General features: G+C 38.6%; 2 protein-coding genes across 2 annotated transcripts; one reads left to right on the forward strand and one right to left on the reverse strand.

The window, feature by feature from the left end:
- Positions 1-503: 503 nt before the first annotated feature.
- Positions 504-4,067, forward strand: LOC104597662 (eukaryotic translation initiation factor NCBP-like). The gene is made up of 6 exons (XM_010259333.3): positions 504-783; positions 1,956-2,051; positions 2,756-2,860; positions 3,065-3,142; positions 3,474-3,593; positions 3,708-4,067. Exons 1-6 carry the CDS (start codon positions 643-645, stop codon positions 3,837-3,839), a joined length of 672 nt encoding a protein of 223 aa, XP_010257635.1. The 5' UTR covers positions 504-642; the 3' UTR covers positions 3,840-4,067.
- A 3,741-nt stretch (positions 4,068-7,808) lies between these two features.
- Positions 7,809-12,951, reverse strand: CSD3 (copper/zinc superoxide dismutase 3). Its single transcript, XM_010259332.3, has 7 exons — positions 12,721-12,951; positions 12,527-12,628; positions 11,850-11,945; positions 11,721-11,752; positions 11,525-11,600; positions 8,753-8,806; positions 7,809-8,094 (listed from the first exon to the last, which is right to left on the reverse strand). The coding sequence occupies exons 1-7, from the start codon at positions 12,809-12,811 to the stop codon at positions 8,066-8,068; spliced, it is 480 nt and encodes a 159-aa protein (XP_010257634.1). The 5' UTR covers positions 12,812-12,951; the 3' UTR covers positions 7,809-8,065.
- Positions 12,952-13,322: the final 371 nt, after the last annotated feature.

The raw sequence follows: 13,322 nt of genomic DNA on the forward strand, positions 1-13,322 counted from the left end.
TCCACCTCCCCTCTTCGCATATAAGGAATTTATCGGAAAACCAACCCAACTAAGATAACCCTCGGATTACAAAAAATAGAAGAATAAAATAGTCTTTTTATCTTATTGTTAACAGAATATTAAAAGGTACTAACGGTAATTTAAATATTAATCAATTATAATAAAACAATAGAAGTGACGTTAGTCAATTAGCTAAACCATAACGATAACGGTAGTTTAAGAAATTTACCCTTAAAACATTTATGCTAATAGATCTTAAAACAGTAGGATAACGTTAGTCAATTAACACAACAGATTGTACGGCTGAGATCTTCTATTTGATTTTTTTTTGGTAATAGAACTTCTATTTGATTGATGTGCGGATGAAATCAGAGAGACTAGTAGTGGGGGGAGTGGGAGAGTATTGGAAAAGCATAGATGGTATTATTATCAGAGCAAATCAGTGCGCATTGCGCACCTAGTTCACCCGAGACCGAGAGGCTAGCCCGTGACGCCGAGTAGAGTAGTAGGACTCGCGCTTCAACTTGGAATTCCGGTTCTTCTTCCTCCTCTTCTCTCGCTCGTTCTTTATTTTTTTCCGGAGGGAAAAGAAAGGAAAAGGTTTTTAGGGGTTTCATCAAGGTTTCTGCCGATAAGTGGTGGATGGAGATTTCAGAGAAGAAGGAAGACACCAAGGGTTCCAACGCTCAGCCACCCCTTGATGCATCAGCGCCTGCTGATAAAGAAGCAGAGGAGCGAGAAAGGCAAGAGCGCGAGCTCAAAGCCGGTTTGCATCCTTTAAAGGTCTCTCTCTCTCTCTCTCTCTCATATTGCTATTGTTGTAATTTATGCAATTCCTATTTTCCATTCGAATCAGGGGCTCTATAAGATGTTTGTCTTCTTGATATTTTGTTTTTCCTTCTATTTACTTATTTTTAGTTTGAAATGGATTTTAAGTTTGTGGGGAGTTTTCGAATTCTGAAATTTTTATAACCTTTGCATCAGTACCATGCTATGAATGATGTATAGGCGTTGGCATTTGTCTTATTTTTACGTTTTATTTGTAGTTGAATGATGTCAAAAAAAATGTAAATTGGTTTTCGGTTACTTGGCCTTGCATTTATCAAGGCATTCGTGGGCAGTATCTCTTTAAGGCCATTAGATTGGTTCTCCTACGTGGATTAGTTCGAGGAAAAATTCTGCTACAGTGCTACTAGGTGAAGCGGAGGAACTTTAAGAAAATTGTAATTTATTTCAGTCAGTTTCAACGAGAATTAGCATCAAATTTGATAGTACTTTATGAGAAGAAGGGCGAGATTCAGCTAGGACAATTATCACAAAAATTCATATTGATGTTTTGGAAAGACAAATTTCATCTGGACATTGAGAGTTCTTCCCAAATTTATAGTTTATTCGTGGGCAGGATCTTTTCATGCATTATGCTATTGACTTGATTTGGGTTCTGATTATTTTAAAGCAGCTTCCGTTAATTGTTGGAAAATAGGTAATTAAGGTGTAACTATTAACTAACAAGGGCATGGCACTAGGACAGTTCCAAACCTTGCTCTTTCAGCTTTCTAGTATGGAGTTCTGCTACCAATCTTCTCTGATGTGGTTTGGAACACAAGTATCGGTCGTACAAACTATAAAGTAGTGTCACAGATCTCAATATATGAGAGAGACTTGGAAGAAGGATAGAGGTTAATTTGGGAAGAAGGTCAGCTACCCAGTCAGTACATTGCCTTCATATCTATTCACTCCTCTATTCTACCGTATCCTCTTTTCTTTAATAAATTTTACATGTGTGTATTTTTGTACTGGTAATAGCTTTCATTGGGAAATTGTGATTAAGTTGTATAGTGCATTTTATCATTTCTATTTTTGCATAATAATTTGTTCCATACCTTTCTTTGTTGTGTATGATTTTTTGGTAAATTATCTCACTACCTTTTCTCCTCCATGTTTTGAAATTTCAGTACAAATTTGTATTTTGGTACACACGCCGAACACCTGGAGTTCGGTCACAAACGTCATATGAAGACAATATAAAGAAAATCGTGGAATTCAGTACGGTAAGTTCCTTGTTGAAGCACAATAGAAGTATGATGTGATTACTGTAGTTAAATGTTTTTAAACATTTGAAAAGGTTTTAAAATGTGGAGGTATGAAGTGTCTCTAGGATCTTCTGAGTTAAGAAGTAACACCTCATCATCTCAAAAAAAAGGGCTTAAAATGAGAAAAACTGTAAACTATGCAAAAGAGGACTATATCTTTATACAGGAATGTATAGATAAATTACTTGTCATATGAACAAAGAATACAAAATAACAAGAACTCTTTTTTTTTGATAAAATAGCAAGGGCATTCTTAAAATCCTTGTAGACTATTAGAAATCGCTTAATGTATACTATTAAAAAAAAATAACAATGAAAGAGACCTCAATTTTGGAATTTGACCTTGACCTGTTCTTGTCAAATGAAAATCCTATTTTACACAAGGCACCTCAAGGTGTGATCCATGTGTATTATCTTTTTAGGTATGAACCTCACAGTTGAGCTTAGGGCAAAAGTTCGAGGTTAACTCCAGGGTGTTTTCCTTAAGCCTCATATTGAGCCAAACCCCAAGGTGGGTTTGACATGTCCTTTAAAATGTTGCTGTCAACCCTTAGTTTAAAAGTCGTTCTTTCTCTTGGATCACCATGTGACTAATTTATCACAAATTCAAATTGTATGCTTTTAAAAACTTCTTTTGCTGATAGTAAAAGTATCATGTTTAGGTTGAAGGTTTTTGGGTTTGTTACTGCCATCTGGCCCGTCCTTCTTCTTTGCCAAGTCCAACTGACTTGCATCTATTCAAGGAAGGTATTCGTCCTTTGTGGGAGGTAAGAATTTGAGACCCAACAATACCATTTTATTGTTCTTTTCAATGAGAACTTTTCTTTATTCATCAATTCTTCAACTCAAAGATATCAAAACAATTCTTAATCAACACCTCTACATGTGTTGATTGAACTCTATGCTTTGATATTGCACTACTTTCTACCAAAAAGAAATATCGCACTACTTGAACATCTCTTTATGCTCAGGATACTGCCAACTGCAATGGTGGAAAATGGATAATACGATTCAAGAAGGCTGTGTCAGGTCGCTTCTGGGAGGATCTGGTAAGATGGTATTTCCTATTTTTTTAAAGCATTTAAGCTTTTAAGATGCAATTGAAACTCTGTATCATATTAGTTTATTGAAGATGGTATTTCCTATTTTTGTATGTTAAAATTGCAGTTCAAGCACAATAGTAGTTTAACAGATTCCAATTCCTGGAAATAGTGATTCAACCTGGGTTGGGCTGGGCTATGAATTTGTTAAATTTTCAATGGGTCCGAGCCCAAACTTGAGATTATAACCATGTTGTTCTCTTTTTTTCCCAATATCCACTTTTCTTTCCGTAAGGTTATCAAATTGATGGTAACCAGTCTCTTGGGATGCTTGATGAAGGTTCTAGCCTTGGTTGGTGATCAACTTGATTATGGGGACAACATATGCGGTGCAGTATTAAGCGTTCGTTTCAATGAGGACATATTGAGTGTCTGGAATCGCAATGCATCTGATCATCAGGTCAGTGGTGCTGATTATAATGACTATCGTTATAGCTTGTGAAAATTGCTTTCGCTGTACTGTAATCCAACAAGCAGTGGAGTTTGATTCTAAAATCATGTGTCTATTCATCAGGCTGTGATGGCTTTAAGGGATGCAATCAAAAGACAGTTGAAGCTTCCCCATAGCTATGTAATGGAATATAAGGCCCATGATGCATCTTTGCGTGATAACTCGTCATACAGAAACACATGGTTGAGAGGATAGGGGTAAATCCAGTTCTTGTAATTACAAGATGGAGAGTTTCTTCAGAGGTCTTAAAAGCTTAAATGCCTTGTTAATGGGTTCCTTGGTACCATCTACACTTTGTATTGAGTTCATCAAGTGATACAGTTTTTCTTCTTCAAACACAGTTGCTTGATTCAGTTCTGAGACTTTACAGGTACAAGGTGGTAAATTGTAGTCCTTAATCTACTAAGATCTTTTTAAGAGCAATTACAGTCTTGTATGAATGTGATCAAGGCAAAATTAGGTGACATGTTAAAGCGTTTTTGGCCTGTCAAGGCGAATCGTGCAAGGAATGTCTCACCCATTTTATTACAAGTGTTACCTTACTAAATTTCAGAGATACGAAAGATAATCGGTTACTGGCTTACTGCCATGTTGCATGTATGAGTGGCAGCAGGTCTCGAATCTTGACCTACTTGATTCCCCCCGGGGTTCCCCAAGGTCTAGTTTTGAACTTTTGAACACTCTTCTTTGTTGGATGATTGGGTGGTGATAAAGCATAGACTACTTCTGAAAAACAAAAACTTGTTTTACAAGGTTCAAAATATCATACGTCTAATTCGCCGGTAGCTTTTTTTCTTTTCTTTTAATTTTTTTCAAATCTGGTTCTGAGGGATCGGTTTACACTCCCTGAATCGGTTGAAACCCCAATCCACCCTTAGGGGCATATTGATAGTTGGGTAAATTACAAAGACCCCCCTATAGTCTGTGACAAAGACCCCCATAACTTTGTTTTGCCATAAAGACTCTTTTGTACTATGACCATGAAACGAAGACCCCCTTCCGTTGGTCTTTCGTCCAAAAAATGAAAATTCTGCCGTTCCAATAATTTTTAATTCCCATACTACCCTTATAATAATTATTCGGGAATACCCCTCCTCGGCTTCTTCTCTCCCTCAGGAACCACAAGTTGATTTCCATCGACCCTTTTGGCTTTGCCCAAGAGGCTAACCATTGGGAGTATTGAAGTTTTTGAAGTATTAATCTTCAGGGTTTGAATAAACGCAGACTTACCGAATTTCTTCAACTTGTCTGAGCCAATCATTCCGGTGAAGTTGTTTACGGAGATGTTCGAGAACTTAAGTGCAGGAAAATCAGATGGGAAGCTTCCGTTGATGACGTTGTTGGAAATGTCAAGGTACCTGCAGCGAGCGAAGATTGGCATGGGTTCCACGCTCCCTGAAATGTTGCAACTTGAGGTCGAGATATTTGAGCTTCGCAAGGTCCTCCATCCCAGAAGGCAAAACTCTCGGATCGTTGTGCGAGAGGTCGAGTACTTGGAGGTTCGAGAATCCTGACAGATGGACCAAGTTGGTGAACCTGTTGTGCGAGAGATTGAGCTTTTGAACTGATGACAACGACGAAACCGAACTGGTTTTTGATGTGGGGGCGAAGACCAACATTTCCTCCAAGACAATTCATGGCGAGATTGACTTCGACGAGGCTCGACATCGACCAGAACCAACCTAGAACAAACCCTTGTAGTTTATTGTAGGAAGATCCATATACTGTAACTTGGATAGATTTCAAAGATAATTCCATGAAACGATTCCGCTCAGATTTCTTTCTGGAAGCTTTACTTCCCTAATTGGAGGATTCGAGCAGTTCCCATCTCCAGATTCGAAAAGCGACAAGTCAAATCCAGCGACGGAGTGAAAGGCTCGGGAGATTAACTCCCGGTCTATAGTATTACAACTAGTACTAGGTGCTCTGCCCACCTCTAACACATCAACTATCTAAACACGATCAGCAAGATCTTGTGCATGCCAACTGTTCGATCGAGTTCGGTCTAGATTCAGATTAACAATCGAAGATCAGTTAGCGCATGTGTGGCTTTTGATTGTACAAACAAAAACAAACAGAATAATTCTCATCTTCTTCACTAAAATACGTACGTCGCACGTATTAGGTCAGGAATAAGAATGTTGACCATCCATTTTCATACTTTACACAATCAAGTTTGCGTTTTGAACTGGTACTATATATCTACTACTCCTCGTCCAAGCAACTCAATATATATGTTCAGGAATAAATCAGATCTGTTGCTATGACGAAGAACAATCTATAAGAATAAGCAACCGTCGTAGCTACCATCACTAGTGGCCAATTCCCGGACTTGGGCGGGATTTCTTTATCCCTTCCATCAAGTAGTTAACGTACTCTGCAAATCGGTTCCCCTTATCTCCAGAATTCTTGATTGCCTCGAGAAATAGATTGCTAATAAGCTGAAATGTATCTCCTTCTTCTTCCATGCATTCGTGCTGTTTTGGATCGCTTAATGGTCGGGCTTGTGTGGTGGAAAAGAGCACGGCGATCGAGCCCAACAAGAGAATAATTAAGAGAAGGAAGCAGCCAAGGTGGGATGATCTTGATTTTCTAGCCATGAATATATCTTGTATGTGTGGTATCATAATTAACCAGCTTCAATTACCCTCTTCTTGCTAATGCTAGCTAGGACGAGGCTATATATGCTACAAAACTGAGCAGTTTGGTACTAGTATTAATAGCTAGCAGTAATTTATAGCTAGGGAGGAGGCTATATATGCTACAAAACCGAGCAGTTCCCATCTCCAGATTCGAAAAGTGACGAGTCAAATCCGGCGACGGAGTTAAAGAATCGGGAGATTAACCGGTCTATAGTATTACAACTAGATTCCAGAAAGCAATAAGAGACGGAACGAGCACAACCTTGCAGAAAAACTCCATTACAGAACCCAACCTTATGTTTCCCGGAATCTTTTCAGGTTTCAACCTCCATGTACTTGCAGCGAAAGAGAACGAGTTTCGATGATCTGAGCTTGTGACCAAGGATTCGGTGAGAAGAAACAATCCTCTTGGGTGCACCATTTGGCAGAATTGAGTAGGGAAACACCCCGAATTAGCCACAGCAACAAGTTATGGCGGCTATGGCCGAGAGGAACGGAAAACAGGGGAAAGCGGGAAGAAAAAAGAGAGGAGAGAAAGGGGAAGGGGAAGAAGAGAGATCGGGGGGAAAGAGAGAAATATGAAGGAATCTGAGGTAGAGGGGGTATTTGTCTAAAGTCATAGTACAAGGAGGTCTTTGTCGCAAAACAAAGTACAAGGGGGTCTTTGTCACAGACCCCATAGTACAAAGGGGATCTTTGTAATTTACCCTTGATAGTTTTTTTTTTTTTTTTTTTTTAGTTTTTTTTTTTAAATCTGGTTTAGAGGGGTCGGTATGGACCGATTGAAACCCCGATACACTCTGCAGGGGCATATTGATAGTTTTTTTTTTTTTAAATCTGATTCAGAGGGATCAGTTTAAGGTCCATCCACCCCCTGAACTGGTTGAAACCCCAATACACCTTCTGTAGAGATGTATCGGAAATTCCTGATACGTATCAGCTGACATATGTATTGATACTTTGAACCTTGGTTTTACCCCTAATTATGGTACACTTCTTACCATGCTAACGAGGGAGGGTATCTCTTTTCTTTTCAATTATGTCAATTATACTAGATACAATATCTTGATATATATTATAGGATGTCAGTATTACAAATTTACAATATTTTCCTTTTTCCCTTCCTATTTTTGGGAAAGAAGAGTTGAGTTGTGCAAATAAACAGGAAGAAAAGGCTATATTTGAAACTGGCATCCTTCACATTCACATTGGCCAACTATTACATTCTGATGTAATTGGAAAGAGCTCCTCTCAAGAAGAATCAAGGATAAATGTATATATATTTTTTATTTTTAATCAGTTGAAAGTGAAATGGTTTCAATTGCGTCTTGGTGTTGGTATAAGATGCTATCTCTTATTTGCTGGTGGATTATTTTTCCCCTACGCTTGTAACTGTGTTTGGATTTTGGATCTCCTAAAATGGAGATACGCAGAGAGTGAAATTCTTGATGACAAGCAATCTGATGCCTATGCAAATTAGCTATTGCAAATATACTGCCGCTAACAAACGACCACTAACAAGTTTGATTGCAACCTTTTCCAACTCCAGAGAGTAAAGCATGCAAAACCGCAAACATCCAATAAATGAAAAGTACAAATCTGAGACGTGTTAAAGCTCATGCATTATTTAAAATCAACCAAGAATTATCAGAACCCCATTTGGTCAACATGTTTTTTCATGAGGAAGATAATGCTGTTTAATCAATATATGATACATATACCCGTATCCCATGCATGAAACTAGCCTTGATGCTCAGTCTCGATCTGCGCTAATTGCGGCTATACAGCTGATTGAAGCCCAATGATACCTGCCACATGACATGTGTTACTCTGGTTTCTATTATTATGTGCAAGAAGGAAATAAGAAAATAGAGCCAAAAACCAGATCATAAATGTAGGCAGGCAAGAGCCCAGTTGCACATATTGCAGGCATTCAGCAACTCACCATTTGATGCCCACTTATAAGCTTTCCTTCAACATCTGACTGCATTTTCTGATTTTTCGCATCATACATTTTCACTCTTTTGTTTGACAATTAGACAAAAAACTATCTAACATGCACCTGATTATCCAGATGCCTGGCCCCCAGTCTGGGTCCATTAGCTTTGGACCAGATTATAGTCAGGTCCTGTTTACTTGTTTGGAACCACCAGTGTCATACATGGGCTTGGACCTCACAAGACCCAAAAATGGCACACGTGATAAGGTCCATGCTTGGATATAGGCCCTGTCCTGGACCCAACAAGTTGACACTTCAGATGAGTTCAGTGACCAGGAGGCGTTTAGGTGGGCGCCATAAGATGGTGGGTCCCCTCACTATTATATACATGCATGGTGTTCAACTTTTTGTTGGTGTCACCATGTTCAAGGACCTATATTCTCCAAAGCGAGAGAGCAACCAAAGAGCCAATGAACCAAGAAACCAATCATGATTCTATAACAATCCTAGGGTAGAGACAAAATTACCACATCCAATTCTTCCACCTGCATTCCCGGTTGTCTTGCTAAGTTCATGTCCACCTGTAACATTGACAAAACTCAATAAGTGCCACAATAAAAAGAAACTGTAAGTTTTAAACGTGGGGCTGAGACCAATGAGCATTTTCTACACCTAAAGAATTCTACTTAGTCCAGAATATGGTTGGAGCAAAATGAGATAGCAGAGTAGATGACCCCATATAGTTGGGTAAGGCATGGGAGATGATGATGATGATGATGAAAATGAGATAGCAGAGTAACAGGGCAATCAATCCTCGACCAAAATGATTTGTATGCAGATGAACCAAGTATTTCATCAAAGTCTTGGCTCAGTTTGCTACCAAACACCATTCTTTCTTCTTCTTTTTTTTAATTTTTATTTTATTTTTGGAGGGAGGATATGGACTCGTGAACCCCACGATGCCAGGGGATCCAAGCAACCCAATAGGTGATCCAGATGCTAGCATGATATAGGATCCTTGGCATGGAAAAGACCGATAGCCCCTGGTGCCCATGCAACATAACAGGCTAATTGAAGGCGAGCCAGATTTAGAACTACCAATAGCTGCTTGACTACTATCACTGATCATCATTGAAAGAACAGGAGGTTGACAGATTGATGACAAAGAGGTAAAGTATTGCTGAATGAATCAACATGCCCACAAAAGGATGCTAACCTGTAAAGTTTTGACAACACCACCATCTTCTGATTGTTATTCTGGTTACATTCCGTTCTCAAGGATGAAAATTCACAGAACCTTTTTCCTATAGTCAGAAATGGGAATGCCACTAATAACAGACATATTGATGGAAACCACTGCCACCTTACATATCAGATGACAGAATTTCATTTTGAGTACCATCAGTGTCATCTTCTTTTGAGGTCCTTTCACATTTTCCAGAGCTGACCAAGATCCTGCTTTTTTCCAGGTTGAGCAAACATCTTATGACTAACTTGTACGAGGGTGCATGGAATCTCTATGTCTACTACAAGGTTGTGTTCATTGTACAAGCAATCTTAGGTTCATATTCATCCTACCTACAGCAGAAATGTGGAATACAAGCCTCCTCTTCCCTGTTAAGATGGTTGGTTCTTCTGCATTTTAAATCTCCAGATTGGGATGAAATCTTTTGTACTAGATATTAAACCAGCCACTAAAAACTCCAATACAAGCCCTTCCATATTACTAATGGGAGACCCTCAAGGAACTGATGCTGAGTAGCCTTGAAGACAGCTTTCCAGCAAGACAAAATCCAATTCATGGAAACTCTACTGCTAACATTCCAACTTTTCCAAAGGTTATCATCTTTTCTTTGTTCAAAATCTTTGGAGTCAGGCCATGGGATAAATAGAATATATAAAGAAAGATGTCCAGGGTAATGCTCTTATCCATTAGGTACTGTTTTTCTTTCTCTTTAGACAATCAAGAATGTAAAAGCAAGAATCTCCTAGAGTGGGTATCAGCTAGTATCTTCAAAAGTGGTCTATCTCTTCTAAAATGCTTTTCTACTCAAGTCAACAGGCTAGGCATGACTATTTAGTAAAGCCTATAGTATATGTCAAATGGTCTCAAAAGAAGACTCGGTGGTCCTATACAAACAATATGCATAGTAGACCCCCTCCCTCACAAGTGAGACATAAGATAAGATGCTATGAAAGTCCTGAAAAAGTGCAAATGAAGTGTTCTTACAGCCCATAGCATCAAAAATCAAAGCTATTTAAGGAGTCTCTTTTCCTCTGGCTTAACAATTCCCTACAAGCATCAAAGTATAGGCCTATTCCTTGTATGCAAACATTCATCTCATCTTAGTTATCATGGGAACGTTTTTATTTTCCAGTACTATAGAATTTAAATGCGTTGAAGACCCTTAACATAATGGTGGCTCCATGTTACTCAGAAAGCAACCTGGAATCTCATCTGTCCCCATTAAAAAAAAAAAAAGAAAAAAAGAAAAAACAAAACTTCTACTGGAAAATGATGAATCTTACATGGCACATGGGCTAACTCATAAACTTTGCCAAGGAATTCATTTTGGGAAGGAAAAAATTACTCTTAAGAATTTATAATACTTGAATACAATAGTTGCCAAGAAGATAATGTAGGAAACTATGAACAAAGTAGAAGAGAGACACATAAAAAGTTCACAGACCCTGCTTTTCTTGATATAGGATTACACTCCATATATAGGTATCTCTGATGGAAAATGAGGTTGCTAGCATTTGAGAATAAAATACTGCCTTCTCCAATATATTCAGTTTTAGAAATAATCACCAAAGTTTAGTGAAATGAGACAGGAAACCTTATGAAGAACTCTGCACCCAAAAGCTACTCATCAACCATCATGTTATTACTCCAATGAATGCATGTGCATTGTCACTATGCATCATGATTAGTAACAAACTGATCATTAAGTTTTTACCTTCTCAGTTTGTAAATCTGCCTAGAGGAAGAGATTCAAGTCTTTCCAGCATCTAGCTCCATGTTTTAAAACCTAGTAATAACTTCTCTAATTAAGAAGAAAATGAAAAAAAAAAATCCGTTATAGTGCCTTGTGGTACTACCTTTATACTTAAATTTCATGACCTACAAGCAAATGGCAACCAAGGTTTGAAGCCACTACTGACTTGGAAAAGAAAAACACCTTATTCAGATACTTAACCTCTCCAACTTCAAATACTCTTTGCCAGAAGTTCTGGGAAACAAACTGAGCTATTTGTACCAGAACCTTTCAAAGAAATAGTAGTTTCCAATGCCATACCTCTGCCAAGATCATCAGGATCAGCATGTACAACAACTGCCCTTCCGAGTATTGAGTGCTGCCCAGTTAAGGGAATCTACATTTCAGAGAGAAAGTGAAATGAACTCTCCAAACCTCAAATGAAATTGCTAAGACACTCCATAATGCAAGAATTTGAAATAGCAATATAGGGTAGGTAAAGGGTAGAATATAAAACCTGCATATCCTTAATGGAAATTTCAGCAACTCCTAGAAGCAAAGTAAGCTACAGTTAGATGAACAAACAACTCAGACCAACATCTTTAATAAGAAATAAGAAGAAGAAAACAAAATAGACAACACAAACCATCTGGGCCTGCCACTATGTTTCCCAGGTCACCCGCATGCCTCTCTTCATCAGAAGGAGCTCCATGATCCTTCTTTAGTGGATTGAAGTGAGGTCCTGCAATAAGGGGATAAAAGGGAAAACACCAAAACCTATATTTTACTAACCAAACCACAAGAACAGAACTGGCAAAGAAATGGGTGAAAATCAACATTCTAGCTTGATTAAATACAGTGACTACCACAAAAAAAAAAATGACCATTTTAGGGGGTGATCACCACTATGTTTGATTTTGTTTTGCCAAAGAAAAAAAATCAGACTGAAAACATAAAACCAAAATTGAAGCTAAATAAACAGAGAAGGAGATCAACAATCCTTCTTTACCGGGTTCAAATGAGGCCCTGCAATATAAAATCCGAGCTTAATTAACAGACAAACTTCATCATCCTTGTTTATTGGATTAAAAAATGAGGGCCTTGAATATGGGAAGAAGACGAAAAAAAACAAGAAACCAAGTTTACTAATCAAACCACAAGAATAGAACCAGCAAAGAAATTGGTAAGCATCAACGATTTAATGTTGATGAAAAAAACTTTAATCAATTAAACCAAAAGCATAAGATCAAGTAAAGAAATGGGTATCCATCAAAAATTCAAAATTCGAGCTTAATCAGCATACAAACACATAGAAGGACCCACCAGTAGAATTGCAGCCATTGGTGGTATCGCCGAGAGAATGAATATGGAATCCATGGAAACCGGGTGAGAGGCCTGTGATCTTTCCTTTGACATGGGTAACCCCTATAAATTAAAAGCCACTACAAGCTCAGGAAAAAAAAAAAATAACAGAGACAGAGAGGTGGGTGGGGGAAGGGATGGAGGGAAGTAGAGACCGTTGGGTTCTTGGACAAACTGAATAGAGCCTCTGACGTTGTTGGTGCCGGTGACGATAGCAATCGCTTTAACAGCGCCTTTTGCAGCCATTTTCTCAGTCAATTGAGAGTTGAAACGTAGTCTCCGGCTCTTGCTTGTTCTTCAGTTCTATAATCGTATAAAATGGATTCGACAAGAAAAGGGGTGTGTCGTTGGCTTATTATAAGTTAGCTGCAGCTCGTGAGGATCACTCAGTCAGTCGGCACTCAGCACCACTGGTTCTGCGTCCTACCTGGCGCATTCTAGTGAGACCTTGCAGCCAACATAAATAAATAAATAGCCTATCAAGTTGATGCTTCAGTTCCAGTGTCCGAAGTCCAATCTCAGCTAAGACATTGGCGCCAAAAAGAATCAACATCATTACTCGTCAGATGATCAAGGCAACTAACTATTGGACGATCAAAAAGATTCCTTTTAAGGAACTTAGGACCCACCAAAATGGTGGACCCTGATACTCTGAGAGAAGACCGTGGCTCTTATACTGAGAAAAGCCAGCCAGTGCAACATTTCTTGTTATTTAGGCTCCGTTCGTTTTTCGGTTATACAACGTTGGGTCCTAAAT

Source organism: Nelumbo nucifera, chromosome 7 (genome assembly GCF_055504915.1).
Source record: "Nelumbo nucifera cultivar China Antique chromosome 7, China Antique-T2T, whole genome shotgun sequence".
Taxonomy (NCBI): Eukaryota; Viridiplantae; Streptophyta; class Magnoliopsida; order Proteales; family Nelumbonaceae; genus Nelumbo; species Nelumbo nucifera.

Coding starts and splice junctions, on each gene's coding strand:
- CSD3 (XM_010259332.3), bottom strand. CDS start 12,811: ATGGCTGCAAAAGGCGCTGTTAAAGCGATTGCTATCGTCACCGGCACC. Junction 12,629..12,720: donor GTTTGTCCAAGAACCCAACG/GTCTCTACTTCC, acceptor TTTAATTTATAG/GGGTTACCCATGTCAAAGGA. Junction 11,601..11,720: donor TTTCCATTAAGGATATGCAG/GTTTTATATTCT, acceptor TCTGAAATGTAG/ATTCCCTTAACTGGGCAGCA.
- LOC104597662 (XM_010259333.3), top strand. CDS start 643: ATGGAGATTTCAGAGAAGAAGGAAGACACCAAGGGTTCCAACGCTCAG. Junction 784..1,955: donor CCGGTTTGCATCCTTTAAAG/GTCTCTCTCTCT, acceptor TTGAAATTTCAG/TACAAATTTGTATTTTGGTA. Junction 2,052..2,755: donor AAATCGTGGAATTCAGTACG/GTAAGTTCCTTG, acceptor TATCATGTTTAG/GTTGAAGGTTTTTGGGTTTG.